General features: G+C 43.0%; 1 protein-coding gene across 2 annotated transcripts; it reads right to left on the minus strand.

Moving 5' to 3' along the window:
• Positions 1-880: 880 nt before the first annotated feature.
• On the minus strand, positions 881-21653 carry SP2 (Sp2 transcription factor). 2 transcript variants are annotated; one of them, XM_074261282.1, is made up of 7 exons: positions 21437-21653; positions 9297-9376; positions 7271-8260; positions 4699-5011; positions 3399-3573; positions 3052-3245; positions 881-2189 (listed from the first exon to the last, which is right to left on the minus strand). In XM_074261282.1, the coding sequence occupies exons 1-7, from the start codon at positions 21651-21653 to the stop codon at positions 2089-2091; spliced, it is 2070 nt and encodes a 689-aa protein (XP_074117383.1). In that variant the 3' UTR covers positions 881-2088. The 2 variants fall into 2 exon arrangements, with proteins under 2 accessions (XP_074117383.1, XP_074117384.1); XM_074261283.1 differs by lacking the exon at positions 21437-21653 and adding an exon at positions 20085-20194.
• Between the last annotated feature and the right edge of the window lie 6 nt (positions 21654-21659).

Genomic DNA, 21659 nt, shown 5'->3' on the forward strand with positions numbered 1-21659 from the left:
TACCAACTACAAATTCTCTGAGAGCATAATGACAATGCTAGCTTCATTTTACCATTAAGGAAACAGATTTAGAAAGTTAAATGACTTGTCTTGGCTAGTGAGTTGAGATTGGGATTCAAATTTCAGTTTGCCAACTCTGTTTAGCAGCTATGTGCCATTCAGCTTCCATACTGTTAAGTAGAAAGTTGCCTAGCAAACACTGGTAACAAAGGGAAAATTCTAGAGCAAAAGTGGATGGCTCAGGATAACCTCTCCCCACTATAGCACATCTTTAGCAAATGTCCTTCCTCGAATAAATTATAATTCTCTATCAACAAGGAAACCATTTTTTTATCTTGAACCTTAATCTAGCTTCTTAAGTAAATGACTATGTTCTGTCAGGAGCCTTTTCTGACCTCTGCCTGATGTCTCACCCTTTCTTCTTTGTACTTAGGTTAAGAAATGCAGAGGTGCTTGCTCCTTATTTTCATAACCCTCCTCACTACGACACAAGCACCTATTGAAATAAGCCACCCAAGTAAGACAGGCCATGAATGGAAGCACACTTCTGCAGCCTTGTGGTTAATGGGTGTGCCTCCACCATGGAGTCAGTTTCTCCTCTGGGAAAACTGGTTTATATAAGAAAAAAATGAGGACATCTACCCAAATAGGTTCCCTATGGGATTATGCCATTATTGGGCATGCATAAGTGGTAATACCTACCTTTGCAATTTCAGATGGGATTCCCTGTTAAGGGCAAGAAGGGTAAGAGAAGCTAAGCTTTACTTTCTCCTTGGGCCCTTCTCCAAGCTCCTGAAGTTCTAGATTCCATCCCCACCTTACTTTTTCCCCAGTGAAAATTCTCCAGGGTAAAAGACAAAGAGAGCCTCAAGGTCAAGCTGCTGACTTTGCCTCAGGCAACTAAATTTATTAGCAAGAAAAAATTATTTGTCAGCTCTGTGCTGACCAACAAAGTACATTGTTAATAAAGGATAACAAATCTGTCACTTAATTCAAAAAACATACCTCAAGCAGTTACAACTAAAAATAAAGTGGATTTTTGTTTTAATTTAAAAGCCTCAAAAATAACAAGCAATATGTTTTTAAACATGTAGGAGACACAATATTGTCTATTATACAATATACACTATACACAAATGGGATCTGAGTAGGGATATGGGATGAGATAAAAAGAAGAAAGGGGAGAGGAACAATATGTTTTGTATGTGAATGTGAGGGTTCTTAAAAAAAAAAAATCAGATTCCGGATTCAAACTGAAATTTTACGTTATTTAGAAGTGAAAAGTCTATGGAGAAGGAAAAATTTTTTTCTGTTCATCATTGTCCAAAAAACAAAAACCCCAATCCCAAACTGAAAAAGGAATGGGGGAAGGAGAAAGATAAGGAAAGGAAGTAGGAAGCAATTAAATAAAATTATTTAAAAGCGCACACAATACACAGTGTTCATTATCTGGAGTATAAGGCAACGTTCTTCATAGAAAAACAGGGAAGATCAGAAGGAGTCTGTGGTTATATATACTTTTAAAATATAAAGTTGGAATGTGCTGGAAGAAAGTTTGTTTTTTGTTTTTTTTTTGGGGGGGGGGATGCAGGTGTCCTTCCCACTTTCTCTGTGGATAGCCCTTGGATGGGGCTCTGTTGCTGCCATGCTGCCCTCTGGTGGGAATAGGGTATGACAGACCCACAGAAGAGGGGATGGCACAGAGGGATGCATCTCCTTTCTGGCTCCCCTGCCCTGGGCCACATCAGTGCTATGAGATAGGGGAGGAGAAAGGAAGGGGACTCACTTGGCTCCTCGATGGAGTGAAATTCATGTTTTTCCTTTGGAAATAAAGGTTCCCACTCGTCCTGGTTTAGAACGTCTCATTGTACGTGGCCAATGTCCGGGATCTGGGCCAGGAGCTTATGGTGGAAAGAAAAGGGGCTGTTGTGGCAGCCAAATGGCTTAGGAAGGAGGAAACATGGTTATTGAAGCCCCTCTCTGCAGGACCACAGTCAGGGAATAAGGAGTCAGCAATGGTGCCTCTGACTCTGGAGGCCCCAGGCTGAATTGGAGTTGAATCTGCAGAGCCTTCAACCGCTGTTGGCTTTACAAATTCTTTGTGACCAGATGGGTCTTGTAATGCTTGGTTAGGTGGTCGCTCCTCATGAAGCGCTTCTGACACTGGGCACACTCGAAACGCTTGTCACCTGGGGAGAGAAAAGGCCTGTCATTCCTGCCCCCTACTTTCCACATTCAGCATATCCTAGAGGTCCTGCTCCACAGAGCTCATCCCCCAAAGGCAGGAAATAAGAGAGTGCAAACACCCAAATGAAGATGTCCTTAATCAAGTCCCACCTCAGACCACATATAAACTGGTTTCAGACACCCTGTGGTTCCACTGAGCCACTTTACTTTCTTATTAGTCTCCAGCACAATTTTTTACACCTATTCCCTGATCCTCTGAATGTGATTTGTTCATTTCGATTCCATGCTTTTGGGTTATTCTCTACACTTGGAATGATGCCCCCCTAATTGTTTCCCACAAATCTATACCTGCCTTCCAAATAAAAGGACAATATTTCTAGTTTGAACCCAAGCCTTTCTAATCTCTTCAGCACTCAAGATATTCAGCTGGTACTTTTAAGTCTAGCCATGCAAGTGGCTCTATTAGTTGTTTCATGAATGTGCATTTTCTCTCTCCAACAAATGTTGCACTCCCTCCCTGATGGTCAGTATTCTATTACCCCAAAAGATAACCGACTCCCAAGAGACTGGGCAGAAGAACCAAATTTTATTTTTTCTTTTTGGCGGTAATTAGCTCAGTTTTCTGTGTTATGGGGAGGAATTAAGAGTTTCTGCTGCAAATTCCAGCCCCACTCAGGAAGTGAATCACAATCATAAGAAAAGAGTTGGGAAGCCATAAAAAGTCATCAAGTCCAACTCCATTTTAAGGATAAAGAAACAGGCCTGGGGAAGATAAGGACCTTGTCCCGGGTCACAAAGGCAAAGGTCAGAAGTCGAGCTACTCCCTGCCATCTAAGACTGGGGGGGGCACGGAGATGGGCTGACCTGTGTGGGTGCGGGCATGCCGCTGGAGCTCATCACTACGCGTAAACCTCTTGCCACAATAAACCCAGTTACAGACGAAGGGCCGCTCTCCAGTGTGCAGGCGTACGTGGGCACGCAACAATGATGTCTTTCGGAAGGTCTTGCCACAGTCAGGGATGTGGCACACATGCTTCTTCTTCCCCTGCTCTCCAGACCTGGGGGGGATTTGGAGGGAAGCAAGAGTGAAGGCAAAGGGAGAGCACCCCAGGATGGGCCAGGAGAGGTACAGCATGGGGGCAGGAGGAGTAAGGGGGAAGGACGGCACAATAGGAGGGTGAGAAGGGCCCACCTTCTTCTCTTAGAATTACCTTTTCTCCCCATCCTTGCAGTTGGGGCAAGTACAAGCCATACGACGCCTCTTCTCCCCTGGCTGGACCTCTCCTGCTAGGGCCTGCTCCATCTGCAGCTGAATCTGCGTGGGGCTCAGGCCACTGATAGTCAGGTTGTTCCCAGAAACATTCTGTACAGTGAGCTGCTGCTGTCCTGAGGGAGGGGCAGGAAAAGGAGATGGAGGTGGGAACAAAGGCCTGGCTCAGACACTGGTCCCTCCCACAGGTGGAACCCCATCACTCTTCTGTCCCCCATTTGGATCTAGAAAGGCTCTTGCATCTCAAAGATGCTGTGTAGCAACATCCCACCCCCAACCCAGCTTCAGGGAAGTCCTCAGGGAGAGTCTATCCCTGCATGTAAGTAAGAAACAAGCTGCAATCAATCAGGGCACTTTGGAAAAATTTCTAAGACAGAGAAGTCACAAACACAGCAGAACCAGACTAAAGTGTCAGTGGGAACTATTTAACAAAAATAAAAATACAATAAAATGTAGATACAACTTATTTTAAAACTAAATATGTCACTTACAGGGATCCTGATGTATATATTTGTGCTCTTACCCCCTCCCCCAATTCCTATTTCAGTTTAACACCTAAGATAGTAATGCATGAGCTGATCAACCTTGTGGAAACTATATTATCTTAGCCCTGAGGGTCAGCTGGTCAGGAACCAAAGGAAGAATAGCAATAGCCCCTTCTCTACCTTTCCACTGACAGGTGAAAAGTCTAAAATGCATTAAGAATTAGGAAGATTGAAAAAGCTATCATTAGTCTGAAAATAGTCCTTTGCTTAGTTACAGTGCAGTGTTAGTGATCACCATGGGACAGTTATTTGCAAGGCTGATAACCTATTTGCATTGCTAGTACTAGACCTTGATCCTATCTGAGGAAGGTCTCCTTTCACTCCCATCAGACTTAATACTCCTTTATCCCAATTCTCCCCAGCACTTCCATTCTCACTTTGGAGCACATTCCTTTGCTTTGGTCTGTGAAAGTGTTTCTAAAGATTTTCAAGTGTCCTATCTCCTCAATCCTGATAGTTTATCATGGTTCCTTAAGGGCCTTTTCCATTTGCTTGTTTACAGCAGAAACTGCCCATAAAATTGTCTCTCCACTTAGAGAAGAGGGACTATCTTTTCCCTTTGTGTCCCCAGTGCTCAGCCCAGTGCTTAATGGCTTGCCATTCATTCATCCCTTCCTCCTTCCATCAGAGGAAGGACTCACGGTAGCATCAAGGATACGACTGCCCAGTCAGTGCTGTGGGCAGACAGACTCTTACCTCCAGTGTTGGTGATAGTGACAGGTACACCTTGGACCTGGACACCATTGATATTAATGGTCTGCATAGCTTGCGCAGCTGCTGCCAGCTGGGCCGCATTCAGGCTGATGATGCCTCCAGCAGGAGCAATCTTTGGCAGGGGCCGTTCCTTCCGAGAAGTGGCCGTTGAATGCTTTTTACTGGTGCTTCCCAAGTGGGGGCTCCGGGTTACAGGGCTACTACAGGAGGTGGTAGAGGCAGCAGGCACTGTCACCGAAGGGGGTTCTTGTAAGAGGACTGTCTGCAGCTCCCCCGAAGGCATTCTGATATAAATCTGGGTGGGAGCGAGAAAGAGGGTCAGCCACTGCAATGCTGAGAATCAGGGGCATGGACAGGGCTAAGTCTTAAGTCTCTTTCTTGAACTAACTCACAGATTGACATATACCTTAAAAAGCTCTTCAGATGGGGTAATGGTGAATATTCAATGGAAATCAAAATTTCCCTTTTCAGTTATGATTAGTGCCTGCCTGGCACACTACTTTACATATGGTAGATGAACATCCTATTTGATGGTTTGAACAGTTTATGTTCTTTATGAATACCAAAAATTGTAAACAAAACTTCAAAGAATGATAGAAATTTTCCAGCTGGAAGAGATCTCATAGGTCCTTCAGTCCAACTTATTAATATTGGAGAAAATGAAGGCTAACAGGTTATCAGGTATATTCAAGACTATCACAAGTCAGTGACAATATGGTCTTCCTTACTCCAAAGCTGCTACCTGCTGAGCTCTCACACATGGTCAGGGAATAGGGTGTTTGGAGTAAATATTTTTTAGTTATGATCACTAATCCTGATGCTTAAAAATTTAAAATAAAAACCCTCTTGATAAGATTTTTTTACAAAACAAAGTCTCAGCTGAAATTTGCAAGTACTTAAAATTTTGTCTTCCATTTTCAACTGATAAATAAAATTTTCAACTCTGAAAAGGGAAGGGGATATTTAAAATCTTTGTTTATGGAGGTACAGGCCTAATTTTATAAGAAAATATCACCATTCCCTGGGCTTTTAGGAATGAGATCTGCTTGCCATGTTGTCTTTTTAAAACCCCAGGTATAAATAAATGGAGTCAGTCAGTAGTTCCTCATGTTATAGGCCAAGATTTCCATAAGTGAAATGCCCTAGAATCAATGTAGACCCAATCTGAGTCATCAGGGACTCACTAATAGAAAGATCACTTATTGTATTGGTTGTTGGATTTAACATCCCAGAGTCTAAGGTTCATCCTTATGTATATATATATATATATATATATATATACTGTTGTCAAGGAAAAACATAAGATTAGAAAGCCCCTTTCCTGCAGTCAATAAGACCTGTTTGATTACTGTGTGTATGCGTGGTGCGCTTGTGTGTAAAGTGCCTTCTTGAATGAGCAGGACCTTATCCCTCTGTTGTTAATTTTACAGAATGAGAATTCTTACTAACTGTACTGGATGTTATTTCAACTGATAAAAGATAAATCTTTACAATTTCCCTGGCTTCCTTTATGATCCATCTCAAACTGTCCTTCTACATATTGAAGCCCTTTTCTTCTCAGACCTCTTTCTAGTTAAGTTACCCTGTATATGTATCTTATTTATGCATTGGCTCTCCCTTGTTAGAATGTAAGTTCCCTGAGGACTAGAATGGGTGTAGCCTTTGTTCTCTTAGTACATGTCTAGCACACAGAACATTGATTAATAAATGCTTTCTATTTTTTTTAAATCATTATTTCTTGTCCCCATACCTTCGAACTTGACATGTGTAGTCAACTCTTAATGATCATCTTACAGACTTTTAGTCATCAGAATGTTTCAGAACTAATTTCCCCTTACCTCCCATCTATTCATTCATTCCTCTGACTGTCAATCATTGGAATAAAATTCCCCAAGAAAATGCACTTTAATGCTGGGTACCATTTTCGCTACAAAAAATATAACAATGTAGTTTAAGTTGTAATAAAAATGAACATTAGGATTTGATTCTTTGTATAACTCTTGTCCTCTCTTAAGAAAAACAAAGACAGCTGTGTTGCTTCCTGATAGAGGACAGACACAACTAAGATGCAGTAGCAACAGTTTTCCTTCCTTGTTTCAGTGCCTCACTCTTGATCTGTGTGGATTTGTAAACACCCTGAAGGCAAAAATTATGTATCCTTTTCCTTACCTTACCCTGCCAATACATACACACAAGTACCCAGGAATGTTAAGACAATGTAATTAGTCAATATTTGTTGAACTGAACCCAATTTTAACTGCAAGTCCTCCCTAAGGTTACATCCCTTCTTCCTGCCTAATTCTCTTCAGTGACCAAGAATTGAGAAATTTCCTCTAAATTTTCCTGCCATTATAACAAACCTCCCCAACAGACTATTCCAAAATATATCCATCTGTTGCTGCATTTCCCAAATCAAGCTGATGCTCTGTGCTTATAAAAGCCCAACTGGAAGGGGAAGTGCCCCATATTTCTAATCCCCAACCACAGAGCAGCTTCCACATTCCCTAGAGAAAACAGGAAGGGGCAGAGAGAGGGCCTAATGTCAGCAAGGTACCTGAGTAGGTGTTGGCTCAGGCGTTTGGATCTGAAAGTCCTGGGAGGGCTTCTGGGGGACAGTGGGGAGGGTAGCAGAGGCCGCCTGCACTACTCGGAGGGCTTGCTGAGGGATCTGTACCACCTGCTGCTGTTCTGCCTTTGGAGGTACCACTTGCACCTGCTGTACCATGGCAGGCTGGCCCCCTCCAGGACTCTGCACAATGAGGAGATTGTTTCCTGCCTGGATGATGTTGTCTGCTGTCGTCTCGATCAGCACGGTCTCCACTTGTTCAGCCACTGCCACAGCAGGTTGAGAGGAGGCAGGGAGACCTTTTTTCCTCATCTTCTTGTTCGGCTTGATCAATGGAGCAGCGGGGCTCTCAGTGAGCAGCTGCGTCGGGGTGCCCGAGTCCGGGGTGCTCACGAGGTTGTTGACAGGCAGGGTAAGGGTCACATTGCCACCGCCACCCGTCAGCTTCACCACACCGCCTGGGCTCTGCAGCGGTGCTGCAGAACTGGCCTTCTGAATAGGGGCAGGCTTGATCGGAACAGGCTTGTGGCTGGAAGGGGAAGGAGTGATAATGGCTTGGTTGGTGCCAGGGATGATCTGGATCTGTGAGGTTCCAGTGAGGCTGGTGAGGTTAGGCTGGACTTGGATGGTCTGCCCACTGCCTGCTTGAATCTGAGGAACTGCTTGGTACTGAATGTTGGCACTGGACCGGGCCCCTTTGTTGATCATTGTAGGGTTCTGGATAGCAAACACCAGTTGACCTCCCGGATAGGATGTGCCCAGTTGTGAACCTTGGACTTGGAGAATGTTTCCTTTGGAGGATAAGATCCCAAAATTGTTCTTTCCAGGGCTGAGGGGAAGTGGGGCGGGTTTGATGGGAACCAGTTTCCGCGGTGTGGGTTGAGGGGGAGCAGGAGGTGTTACAGCAGCTTCTACTGCAGGAGGACCAATTTTGCTACATGTTGCAGCAAGAAGGGCTAAGGGTGATGGCTGGGAGTCCTGCAAAGACCCAAGAGGAGAAAAGGAGTGAGAATAAAGTATTGCCCCCTTCTTCTCTCTACTCATTTTCTCTCTCTCTCTTACCTAGGTTCACAGGGATATAGGTCCTGGAAGGGATCTTAGGTCACCTAGTCAAACTCTTTCATTGACAAATGAGGTAACTAGGACCCACAGAGGTAGAGTGATTTGTCTTTTATTCCTCTCAGACTGCTCTTGCTCTTTCTTTGCTATGTCCCTGGCAAGAGCCCTCTCTGGTATGGGTAGGCAGAGTCTAGGTAGGGAGAGTCTATCAGGGCCCCTTCCTCCCTCTTCCCTGTGGCGTCTCCCCAAGAAGAAGTTGTCCATCAGGAAGGAAGTTAGGATGGAAGGTCAAAACTATTATTCTAGATTTTTCAACAGAGAAAAAAAGCCTTCAGAGATCAAAGAGATCCTTCTGAAAAAATTTCTCAAAAGCACCACAGTTCTGTGATTATTCAGAACAAATAGCCTCTCCACTCCAGTTTCGCCCATCTCTTGCTCTGTCCTGCCTTTGTCTCTGACATGGGTCACTTGTCACCCTTGGTTCTTTGGCTCTCTTAGGAAAGACAGCAACATCCACAGAACAGAAGGGAATAGGTGAAGATGGAGGGAGAAATCAATACTTTCTTTCCGAGTATCCAAGAGAGATCCTGCTCTCAAAGATCGGAATAGAACTAGTTCTCCCATAATATAGTTAATGGTCATCTGCAGGGACTGACTTTTCTAAGGTTTCTTTTTCTCTAACAGGAATAGAGCTTGGTTAGAAGTGGATGTTGGAATTTTAATCCTGTTTCCATTCCTCATTCTCCATATGGGCTATAACCTTAAGAGAGACACAATCTTTCTGACTTCCACTGCTATATCTAATAAATAGAGGTAACAGTTTCTTTTCCTGTTCTTACCTATAAATACTATGAAAAAGGACCCCTATTATATAGGGTACTTCATGGGACACTCTGTGCAAACAGAGTCCTTTGAAGTAGGATTTCATTTTAGGGATGATACAGAGCCCTCTCACCTGGGCAGTGGAGGCAGCGGGCTGCAGGTATTCACTGGGACTGACAGCAGCAGTGGCAGCCATACTGGTCTGTTGATCTTCTGCAAGGAACAGAAAGAAGAGTGAAAAAGTTGGCCTCAAGAGGTTCCTCGCCTTTTTGTTTCACTAATTATCCACATCAAAATCATGAGTGTTTCCCCTTTCACAAGACAGCCCACTTTCAGGTGCTGAGGGGATCAAACACCTCTCTTAGCTATCCTGACGCTCTTATACACTTGTTTCAATGGACAGTTGCAGCTCTGGGGGGGCCTTTCCTGGACAATATGAAGGCACCCAGTATTCTTTCTGTAAGATGGGCCCCGCTAGCCAGAGGCACGGCCTCCCTCTGCTGGACAGCCCAATCTGGGCTGGAAACACTAATTCTGAGCAAACCCCAGTTCTCTGCTAAGTCTGACTGAGACGGGAGGCCGAGGGCCTTCGGCTGTCTCTGACCGCCAAGGTCAGTAGCACAGGGTATAGGAAACAGTCCATAAACCAAGTGAACAGAAAGTGATGGTAGCATTTTGTCACCAAGTTTCCTAAGTGTCACCCAGAGACTTGAGACCAGACTGTGGTAATGCAAGAGTTCAGAAAGAAACATCTAACAGTAAGGTGAGAGAACGGCATAAAACCACCCGAGGAGGAATGGCAGAAAACCACCACGCTGTGCTGCAAGAGCCCCTCAAAAGGCAGGGATGCACGGCGGCTTCCCACAAAGCTGGATTGTGGGATCCACTCCCAGGCCATCTCCCCAGGCCTCAGAGACAGTAAAGGGCAGAGTAAATTCCAAGCTCTGGTCCTGTTTTTAAGTTCAGCTTCCTTTCCAATCTCTCATGAGGATTCCTGAGCATATAGACCAAGCAGTGATAGGGGACTTCACACAACCTCTACTTATCTGTCACATTCAGTGGCAAAGAACTGGATGCTAAAGGTTCAGAAAAACATGACCCTTCACTTGAGAGACAACCTAATCCCCCAGCTAGATGTCCTGGTCACCCCTGTTCCCTTGTCCCCAGTTACTAGGTCCAAGGTGGCATTCATTCCTTGACTTCTGAGACGGGGCAGGTCTCAGTCCTTTTCTGAACTCACCACCTGCTCATTTCAACTTCAACACTCTCCCATACTCATCATCATTGTAACCCCTCTCTTGCTAATTCTCTGTTTCTGTTGAGGGTGCCGCTATTCTTCTTGCTCCCAGGTTCAGATCCTATGAGATCCTTTTGGTACTTCTTTTTGAATGATTTACTTGCATACATTTCCCTTCCACCCCTCATGTCACCCTCAGGAAAAGTAAGCTCCTGGAAAGTTGTTATTTATCTATTTATCTATCTATCTATCTATCTATCTATCTATCTATTTATTTATTTGGAGGTCTTTTTGTCTCCAGCACCCAGAACAGTATAGGGACATAGTGAGAACTTAAGTAAATTAAGAGCCTAGCCCTAAAGGGTATAGTGCAGACTGGAAGTACTGACTATGGGAAGAAGAAGAGAGATTTAAGATGTTATTCTGATGGGGGAGATGAAAGGTTAGGATATACAAAAAATATATTAACAGGCAACTTTTGGGACTGTGTAGAACTGGCAAATTAGAGAAAGAATGTCATGGAGCTGCTGGGAGAAGAAAAATGAAGGGACAAAAAGTGGACAGAGATGCCTTGGGGACAGCAAACACTACTATTGGTGGAGAGATAAAAGCTGGTATATTTTACAGCCAATTTTTAAAGTTTCTTTTGTAGCAGGTCAGGGATGAGGACATTAGAAGATTCCCTTCTCTCAGTCCAATTATATTTGTTGGGCCACATCAAGTTTGTTTTAAATATCATGGGATGTGAGACTCTTTATTATTAAGTGGAGCAAACAAAATACCAAGACAAAACAAAAAAATAAACCCAAAACCAACCTGGCAAATATTAATTGATGATATGATCCCTTTTCCTCCCCACTGATCTTCAGTGAGAATACTGCTGTCCCACTGGCTGTTCCTAACAAGATCATGAGGAAAAAGTACCTGTTCCCCAACCAGCCTTGGCAGTGGCCAAATAAATTGCCCTAGATGATTAAGACAACAGCAGGCAACAACATATTCTCCCTAAGAGTCAAGTTTCTCATCAAGAGGTGAACACAGAAAAGTCTAGAATTTCTCTCAGCAACCTACTGCATTTGAGTTAATTCCTACAAAGAAGAACTTACTGGTGAGAATGAATAGAAGAAACCTTTGAAGACACTAATCTTATCAATTTATAAGTGTTGGAGTTAGGAATGTTGAGCAGAGTTAGAATGATTTCAAAGAGAACAAGAAAAAGACAGAAAACTATATCCTGTGGCCAAAGACCTTGGAAAGAAAAAGTTTAAGAGGGAACAGGTTCTTTAAAAAATTTTTGATGGTACAAATTATCCTGATAAGGGAGAAAGGGATGGCTACAAAAGCCCTTTCCACAAAGCTTTCTGACAAGCTAAGATGTTTCTATGACACACAGAAACAAAAGAAGAAAGAAAGAAAGAAAGAAAGAAAGAAAGAAAGAAAGAAAGAAAGAAAGAAAGAAAGAAAGAAAGAAAGAAAGAAAGAAAGAAAGAAAGAAAGAAGGAAAGAAGGAAAGAAGGAAAGAAGGAAAGAAGGAAAGAAGGAAAGAAGGAAAGAAGGAAAGAAGGAAAGAAGGAAAGAAGGAAAGAAGGAAAGAAGGAAAGAAGGAAAGAAGGAAAGAAGGAAAGAAGGAAAGAAGGAAAGAAGGAAAGAAGGAAAGAAGGAAAGAAGGAAAGAAGGAAAGAAGGAAAGAAGGAAAGAAGGAAAGAAGGAAAGAAGGAAAGAAAGAAAGAAAGAAAGAAAGAAAGAAAGAAAGAAAGAAAGAAAGAAAGAAGGAAAGAAGGAAAGAAAGAAAGAAAGAAAGAAAGAAAGAAAGAAAAATTAAAGATGGGCACTAGCCTAAAGTCAAATCCAAGAGAGCCACACAAACTGATGAGGAGTGTCAGACTTATGAAAAGTGCTTCATATAATAAAAATGGATTGTGGAAGAAACATGAAGAACAAATAAGGATTACACTATTTGGGAGAAAGAAAGTATGTTAACAATGACAGAGAAAACACAGAATTAGAGGTATTGGGTGTTTGTTTTTTGTTTTTTACTTTCAACTTCTCCACTAGGGAAAATGATCAAAAAAAGGTAAAACAAATATAATTATCAGGGAATTAAAGCCCAAGGTGGGAAAGAAGATGGTAAAAGAGAAATCAATTGGATTGCTTTAAGTTTAAGATTCCAAGCCCAAATGAATCATATCCCAGGGGACTGAAAAAATTTCTGGATGTGACCATGGAAACACTGTTAGTAATCTTTAAAGAATTATGGTGAAAAGGAGGTGCCAGAAAGCAGAAGAGCAGATGTTTTCAAAAAGGACATAAAGGTAGATTTCCCTAGAGTACAAAGTGGTGACCATTTTGTCAATTCCCAAGAAAATGTTAGACTGAATTCTCTGAGAGATAATTTGTAAGCCCTTTGAAGCATGGATTTGTTTCATTAACAATGAATCAGACCAAACTGGTTTTATTTTTTCTCAAAAGAAGCTTGCTTGTCTGGAATGTCTGGAAAATACTATGGATGTAGTACATCTTAATTTTTGCAAGGCACTTGACCAAAGTTTCTCATGATTTTACTATGAACAAGATAGAGGTTGAAGAGGATAAGTACAGTAGGTGGATTCACTGCTGAACAGTTATATTCAAGTACTGTGTGAATATAAGTGATTATGCTGCTTCAGGGATTCAGGATGTAGTCCTGTTCCTTTTTCAAAATCCTTACTGACAACATGATTGATAAGATTTACAGATGACACAACATGGGAAGGAATAGCTGACACGTGGGAGGACATAATTAAAGCTTAAATACAGCACTGCAGACTAGAATAACAAGGAATAACAGAAAGAAAAGGAAAAAAAAAAAAAGGATCCTCAACAGGAATCTACACAAAGTCCTATTCTTAGAGGCAGGTATATGAGCCAACAATTCAACAAGACTGAGAAAATAGTGAATGCTACCTTACTTTATATAAGCATTAAGAAGAATGACCACAATGAGGAGGATCCTAGTACTTGTACTCCAGATATGAGTCAGACCACATCTCGAGACATTGTTATAATACAGACAAACTATAACACAGCTTGGTGACGAGGCTGGTGAAAGGGCCTAAATAACAGTGGGAAGTTGGAAGAATTGAACATGCTTAGCCAAAAGGATATGCTATGTCTTCAAATATAAAACAGATTGCTATGTAAAAGAAGAATTCAACTGGCTGTCTGTAGCTCCAGAAGGCAGAACTAGGGCTTGAGGTAGAATTTATAGAGGCAAATATTTTAATTTAGAAGGAAGGGTAACTTTTAAACATTAAGAGCTATCCAAAAATAGAATGAGCAGCCTTGTGAAGTAGTGAGCAACACTTCATGCAGAAGCTGGATGATCATCTCTCAAGGATTCCTCTACAAGGGATTCCTGCAAGGAGGAGGAAGTTGGAGTAGATGGCACTCTTGGCGATCCCTTTCAATTCTAAACTTCTACATCATTAAAACACACAAATAAATTTGTTTATCTTTGGCTCAAGCTTGCTTTATCAATAAAGAGGAATTAATCCATTTGGGCTTTTCTTATTCAGTGAAAAGAAACCTAGAAGAAGGGTCACAGGTATTAGGGTGGCCCAGTGGCAAGTGAGCACTTGCTATGGATTCCAAAATTCTCTCTGGCACACACTGCCTGTATGAGCAAGGGAGGGGGCATTTCACCTCCTTCAGTCTCAGTTTGCCCATCTGTAAAGTGAAGTGTTAGGTGAGATGGTCTCTTGGATCCTCTCTAGTTCCTAGTGAATACAAAAGACAATGAGAAGTGACTTGATCCACCCTATTTACACTTCTACCATTTTGCTCTGGCTTAGCTATCATTATCAGTTAATGCTTAAAAATGTGTGGAGAAGACTGGGTTGAAATCAGGGGAAAAGCTGAATTTCCTCTGGATACCCAAAACTAATTGCTCCCACTCACAAGAGGCTGTACTGTTTCACTGTTGTTTCATTTTCTCCCCAGCTTGTTCTGGAAAGAGTTGATGCAGGTATTGATGAATGGATCTCCCTGGGTCACTCAGGACTTTGAGGTTCCCAGGGCTACAAGCAGGTCTTCCTATTTTCAGGCAAATAATTAGTTCTTGAATTGTGAGGGTCCGGTCGTCTGCTCAATTGTAATCCTTCTCTGGGAGGAGATCTGTAAAATCTTTTCCTCTGTACACAGGTTTCTTGGGAGCTCTGAATCTCCTCCAGCTCTTGTCCTTCCCCAAATCAGACTGGTCTCCTTTCAGCCAGTAGATTCTCTCAGACCCAATGCTGCCCTTCTTTTATCCTCCCAGAGAATAGGCCTGTGAGAACTCGATGGGGCGTGGGGAAATACTTCCACTAATGAACTTGCTCCTCTTAGAATTTATAAGGTGTAAACTCTTTTTAAAGGTGAGAACCAAAGATCTGAGCCAGAGAACTGTCAAGTCAACCTGAGTTCTCACCTTGTAATCCTAACACTATCATCAATGTCCAAGTCCAGCAAGAAGTATATTTTAGCAAGCTGAGTTCTTGTGCTAGTACTTGTATGCTAAAATAACAAAGGGCTCTTTCTTTTTGAATTCTGCTGCTGAGACTGTTGACTGATTCACTTTTGCCTTTTCTCCATTATTGTGTACCTATACTGTCTATGTCTCCTACATTTTCTTCCATAATTTAAAGATGGAATCCTTGAGTACAGCACTTCACATGTGGTAGCTGCTCAATCTAGGTTTGTTGAACTGAACTGAGCAGGGACAGGATCAATTAATAAGAACTTATTAAGTGCCTAATATGTGCCTGGGACTATGTCAAGCTCTAAATATGGCAGCAGCCAAACTTGTAGCTATGAATACTTCCTGGGATTTCCCCTTTAAATCTCCTCTCTTATTATATTAGGCAATACTTTAATTCTTGATCCATTAAAACTCCCTCTATGATTCCTAAAGGTTTTAATGTTTAACTACATAATCCCAATCTGGGATGCTTTAGCCACAGATAATGGGGGAGAGACAGAAAGGAGAGCAGACTCCAAGGGAGGGACCTTACATTCTGAGATTTGGTTTCATTAAGCCACTCTTAAGACCTTCTCTGACACCATATCTAAAACTGTTTAAGAAGAAGAAAGAGACATGGGAAAGAAACCAAATAAATATACTTCAGGAAAAAGGGCTTTTTTCTGCCTAAAAAGTTGAGAAAGTTTACCTCTTGTGTCAACTTGGGGAAAAAAATTTGTAGTGAATTTCTCTGTTAATGATCTCCTCTATAAGACGATAAGAAATTGATACAAATGTATAAGAAAACCCCCAGTAATCTCTCAGTAGATAAAGAGCTAAAGAATATGAACAGATAGTTTTCACAAGAAATGTAATGAAGAAAAAATATATTAAAAAATCCAAATCATTATTGATAAGAGAAATGTAATTAAAATAACTCAGATTCTACCCCATACCCTTCAACTCAGCAAAAATGAGAAAATAAAATGGCCACTGTTGGAGGGACTATGAAGGGTCCAACTATTCCAGAAAGCAATTTGGAACAATATTCCCAAATTTACTAAACTATGATGGCCAGTGATATATCAATACTAAACTTATATATATAAAAGGTCAAAATGGATGAGGTCTCCTACATAAAGAAAATTAACAAAAACACTTTTTTGGGGATAACAAAGAACAGAAAGCAAAGTGGCTGACCATCAGTGAAGGTAGTTATTGTTCACAATATTACAAATTCAGAGAATCCTGGGAAGGTTTGTGGAAACTGATGTAGTCAAGTAAGCAGATGGGGAGAATGATTTACACAGTGACCACCATGGTGTTGTGAAGGAAAACAACTTTGAACAACTTCAGAACTTTGATCGACACAATGGTTGGTCAGTCATAGCCTCAAGAGGCTAATGACACATACTTTCCACTTCTTGGAAGAGAAAATAATAACATTTTCAAAAGTCAATGTTTTATTTGTTATTCTTGATCACAATTATCTGTTAAGTGGGAGGGAGCTTTTATAAGAGGGTATTAGCCAGGAGGAACTAAGGAACAGTGATGGTGATATTTAAAAAAAAAAGAAGAAGAAGAAGAAGAAAAGAACATTAAGGAATTATTAAAAGTGCATGGGAGAGAGAAGAGGGAAGTCCAGAAGGAGACACAGACAAACAGGGCAGTTTTGTTACTAACATGTTAAATTTAATATATATTTTTTAAAATGTATGTAACAGAAGTTCATTTTCATATACATTTTTTCTTGAATATTTATACTTTACATGTTTGTAAAGTTCATAATAATAAAAAAAAGATTTTCAAAAATTCAGGTTGTGAATTTCAGCTTTGCTGAAATTAAATTTAGAATTAAATTAGAATTAAATCCATGTCCAGATCCCTAAGTAGATTTTCTCCCCTCATGTATTCTGATCATCCTGGTGATGATTTGGGGGCCAAGGGAAAAGGCCTACATATGACATTTCCTCTAGAGGAATTTCAACTGCTTGCAACATTCATTCTGCAGGATATTTTGGTCAGCTTGGCCAGGCCTGCTGCCAGCAAAGCAGCTTCTCACTCCACGCTTTCTTTGTGACTCCTACTGAAGGGATTCATGGCTGATGGGGGGAGAACCAAGCTCTGGCTGGTTCTTTAAAATAAAGCTGGACTATCAAAGGCTGTTGAGAAATAGATCAATAGGGCTGGCTTAGATGGAAACAACAGTCAGAGAAGTTAAGTTCCAAAACAAGCTTATTTATCGTAAGAGGCAACTTTATAACACATCTTAAGAGAAAACTTTATAATCAATCTAATATTCAGTTGAGAAACTCTTCAACAAACAAAAGGTAAAATGGGAGTGACTCTACAGAACCAAACATAAAAAGCAGAGGCTGTGATCCAAATAAATAATAAAGATTTTGTCTTTGCAAAGATAAGGAACAGAACACCACCCTCTACATACCCATTTGTAAATGACACACATTTCACCCCAAAGTCAAACCTTTCCACATAAAGTGATACCATATTTCTGGAGAGAGATTTCTTTTTTAAAAAGGAAGAAAAAATAGACTGAAATAGATTTATCTTGCCATGTTAACTAAACTGGTTGGCTCAGCTGGCTACAGTACCCGGTGCTAATCTGGGATTGTGTCCCCCACCCAGTTCAGTTAACCAGTGCTCAGTTCTTTCTCAATGAATAATCCCCTTATCCCAACTAGTCCATTTCAGAAATGACAATGTTTGCAAACTCAACTGAATGATTCAATGCAACCCAACCCCATTACTAGAGAAACAACATATGCCTCATTTTCACACAGCAGAAAAAAACTATTTTACTCTTCCTCTGCCCTGACTTTTCCATTTAATATATATTTTAAGAAAGCTTTTTTCCAGGTAAGTTAAAAATAAGGAGTCCTGATAGGTGGTCTACACAATACAAAAAAACTCACTTGTCTGTTCCCCTCCTACTCCTTTCTCTCTAGCTAATGGGGCTCTTCTCATTTGTGGGTTTAAATAATGTCTGGGTTTTATTCATTTGGGAGAGGAGTCTGGGCCAGAGAAGAGAGTTCGTACTCAAGCTCCAGAGATCTGACAGAAACATTCTCTTTTCAGGGTTGGGAAACTGCAAAAGGTGAGTTTCTACAGGGCTTCTGTTTGAGGGGCAGGAATGAAGAATGAGAAAGAGAGCTGTTTCCAAAGGACTAGTATTATACAAGGACTTTGAGTCCCTCTACCATACCACCCAGATTTTTGATAATCACTCACTAGATCAATTTATGTCATGTGAGGGATGATTCCATCTACTCCTTAGAAAAAAATGCTAGTTTATCATTTACATTTTGATAAATTGGTAAAAAGATCTGGTATTCACTAGGAATGATTCTTTACTCCATCTCACATAGAAGCCTAGAGAAAGGATGACACCCAGAGAACCAGATGAGAAGGAAGAAAGGGGACAACTGGAAAAGAGTTAGGTGAATGCACATCCCATGGCCACATAAATAACTTTGTGGCTGGGATGCAATGAATGCAGCCCCAGTGGCTGAAGCCCATGTACAGTGAAACACTGTGATCTGGGAATCCAGGGGCTCCTAAGTCACTGTCATAAAGACAAGTAACCTGGAGTTGAGTTTCTGTGGCACAATGTGTGAATTAAGCAGTGAAGCTTCTGCTCAGATAAAACAGATGATTCTAACCAAAATGAGAACAGGATATGAGATCAACTGAAATGAGGATTTTAATAGCTATGTCTGTGTGATCTTCTCATTATTCAAACAATTCTGGCACCTCAACACTACTTCCCGCTTTTTGATGTGAATTGAAAGGGAAATAAACTGGACACTCAGTAACTTCAAAACCCCTTGCCCTGAGCACAGCCCATCATCAATGGCAAACCTACCCAGCAGCCTATGCTACAGGAATACAGTAAGTAAAAAAGAGCTCTTGTTTGAAAGGGAAACTGATAAACAAGACTATGGGAAGAACCAACTCTTTTTAGGAAATACCATAATCATTTTTGTTTCTCAGAAATCCTTGTGTCTAGAGGTTGGGCTTTCCTAATTCATAGATTGGATGGAACAAATCCATTAACCAGTCAAAAGAGGCACCAGATTATGTCTAACAAACTCAGAAGCAATTATCGGAATTATTGTGCACATATTTAACTTCCAGGCTATGGCTCAGAGGGCTGCAGTGTCCTGCCCACCACCTACTCATACAAACACACACTGCTGACTACTCTATCACTGTAGTCTCAAACTACTAACCACACTCTACATACTTTAAAGCAATGCTTCCCAACTTTTTTTGTTCCGGTCTCCTCTACTCATAAGTAAAAGAGGGGGAGAGGAGGAGAAAAAAAGTTCTTAATTTTAACTTTCCATGACATCTTGTGGTTGGAAGAATCCCAATCATGGAAATCTGGTCGGGGTGTGTGCATTCCTGGAATGAGCAGGGAGGACTGTAGGCCTTTTGATTGTGACAGAACTAAAGGGGGGGGGAAGGGAGGAAACACAGCTGTGTCCAAACTAAGGAGGTTCCAGTTCACAGGTTCGCTGTGATGTATTAGGACACTCTAAAGTGTTGTGACATGCTGGTTGGGAAACACTGCTTTAAAGCAAGTTTGCCAATGGTCACTTATCCACAGGGAGGAACTATTTACAGAGAGGTAGAAGAAAGTAGCTCTTTAACTACCAATGACGCTGTAAGGAAGGGCAGAATGGCAACCTCTGTCAGGAAGGCTACAGGGAAGCAAGAATGGAAGGGAACATTTACTAGGGCCAAATGATAAAAGTGAGTAGTTATTCACTAGCGCATCCTTGTATGATTGCCTCCCCTCACCATTCCGTTCCTTCAGTCTCTCTGACAGGCCTCCGTAAAAGAGGAAAAGAGGGAGCCAGTCTATGGGCTTTTTTCCTCTTGGAGCCAGTTTTTAAAAATATGATTTGGCTTCTCCCTCCCTGGGCAAATAGTCAGATGAGGTCACTGAAGAACTAGCCAAACTGTCTCCTTGGCAAGAAGTACGCCTTTAACAGTCAAATGGCCTGCTCTCGGAATCCATAGTTGGGTCAGACCAACCCAGTGGAAAAACAAAAATGAAAACAAAAGCAAAAAACAAAAAATACAAAAACAAAATAAAACAACAACAACGGAAAAAAAAAAAAAAAAACCCAAAAAGGATAAGCATCTGCACAACCAAGTGGAAGAACAAGAATTAGAAAACTTACCAATCGCCCCAGCCAATGAGAATCCATTTCCAACAGGTATTAACGCCTGTTAGAAGCGACTGGAACATTCACATCAGCCCAATTGGTAGGTTGTCTGACAGATTCGCCCCCTTCATTGCGCACAAGAATTTAAAAACAAAACAAGATACTGCAGTTATCTTCATTGTTCCAGAAAAGGATCGTTTCTTTCTTGCTTTTTCTAAGCACGATTGTTCCCTGGGTCCGGGCTCTACTACCATTTCCTCCAAAGCCTCTCTTTGACAACCTAAGCTTTCTTGCCCTGGAAAAAAAAAGCCTTGCAATCAGCCGAAATACCGACTCCACGTTTGGCCCTCGGCGGCCGTGCGGCCCCTTAAGGGGGCCCAACCCGGCTGCCGTCCTAAACAGGGAACACTAGCACTCCCTAAGACAATCGATCGCCTCCCTTCGTCTTGCAGTAAAGCCCACCACGGAAGAGCTGGGGCCTGTCTGCGGCAGAACTACCTGTCTCTTTCACCGGGAAACAACCCTGCAGGAGCACCGAGTGACTCAGAAGAAGAGAGAGCTTCAGGAAGCACGTCCTAAGGAAAGCCCGACTGCCCCCGGATAAAGTTAACTAAGAAACGCTTCAACATGACAGCACACTGACAGCGAATCCAAGGAATGCAGGGAGCGCAGCTTCTCGACGGCCTGGAGAAGACAGCGGTTTGGGGGGTTTACTGGTTGCTTGTTTGGGAAACTAAAAAGCGAAGGGAGCCGGGGAGGGAAGCCGAGGACAGCAGGGGAAGGCACCATCCGCCTTATCTTTATTTTTGAGGGCCCCCCTCGGGAGGGCCCCTACAGGGGGCTTCCTTCCAGACTCCTCCCCTCCCCTCCCAGCTAACGCCCGGGGCGCTGGGCCGCCTGGGGCCCCGACGCTCCCACCGCCGCGCTCAGAGCCCGAGGGGCCTTCGGGAGCCTCCGAGCCCGGGGGTGGCTCAGACGCCCGGCCCCGCTTCTCCAAGAGAGATGCATCCGTTGGTACTCGGTGGGCTTAGCCCGGGGTCTTCCCTCAAGCCCCGAGGAAAGGCTCCGGCCCCGCCCCGGGGATTCGGGGGTGCCCGCTCCGGAAGCGCCGCCCTCCCGCCCAGCGGGCTCCGAGGGGGCGGGGAGTCGAACGCCCCCTTCCGGGTGCCTCCGCCCGGCCGGCCAGCCCCGCTCCTCCTCCGGGCGGGAATCCTCCCTCCCCCGTCCCCCCCCTGCGGCCGGGCCCCGGCGTCGGGCCCAGCCCCTGGGGGGAGTCCCCAGGCCCGCCCCGCCCTCCCCAAGGCCCTCGGCTGCTTCCTCAGGCCACTGGGGCCAGGAAGACCCCTCCGGCAGAGGCCGGGACCCACCGCTCATTACGACATCTTCCTCCCTGGCCTCCGCCGCCTCCGCCGCCGCCGAGAGCCTGACACCGCCCGTCCCGGACCCGCCAATCCCAGTGCCCGCCACCGCCCGAGCGACGGCGGCTCCTACCAATGAGAACTTGGCCCACAGGGGACCGACAGCCCTCACAGCCAGTCGCTGAAAGTCTTCGAGAGCGACGCTGAAATCTACCAATCGACGCATGAAACT

Source organism: Sminthopsis crassicaudata, chromosome 4 (assembly GCF_048593235.1).
Source record: "Sminthopsis crassicaudata isolate SCR6 chromosome 4, ASM4859323v1, whole genome shotgun sequence".
Taxonomy (NCBI): Eukaryota; Metazoa; Chordata; class Mammalia; order Dasyuromorphia; family Dasyuridae; genus Sminthopsis; species Sminthopsis crassicaudata.

What these genes read in the sequence shown, in the direction of transcription:
- SP2 (XM_074261282.1), bottom strand. Translation starts at nt 21,653, where the DNA reads ATGCGTCGATTGGTAGATTTCAGCGTCGCTCTCGAAGACTTTCAGCGA. An exon ending in GGAAGATGTCGTAATGAGCG is followed by an intron (nt 9,377 to 21,436) that starts GTGGGTCCCGGC and finishes TGTTCCTTGCAG; the next exon opens with AAGATCAACAGACCAGTATG. An exon ending in CACTATCACCAACACTGGAG is followed by an intron (nt 3,574 to 4,698) that starts GTAAGAGTCTGT and finishes CCCCTCCCTCAG; the next exon opens with GACAGCAGCAGCTCACTGTA.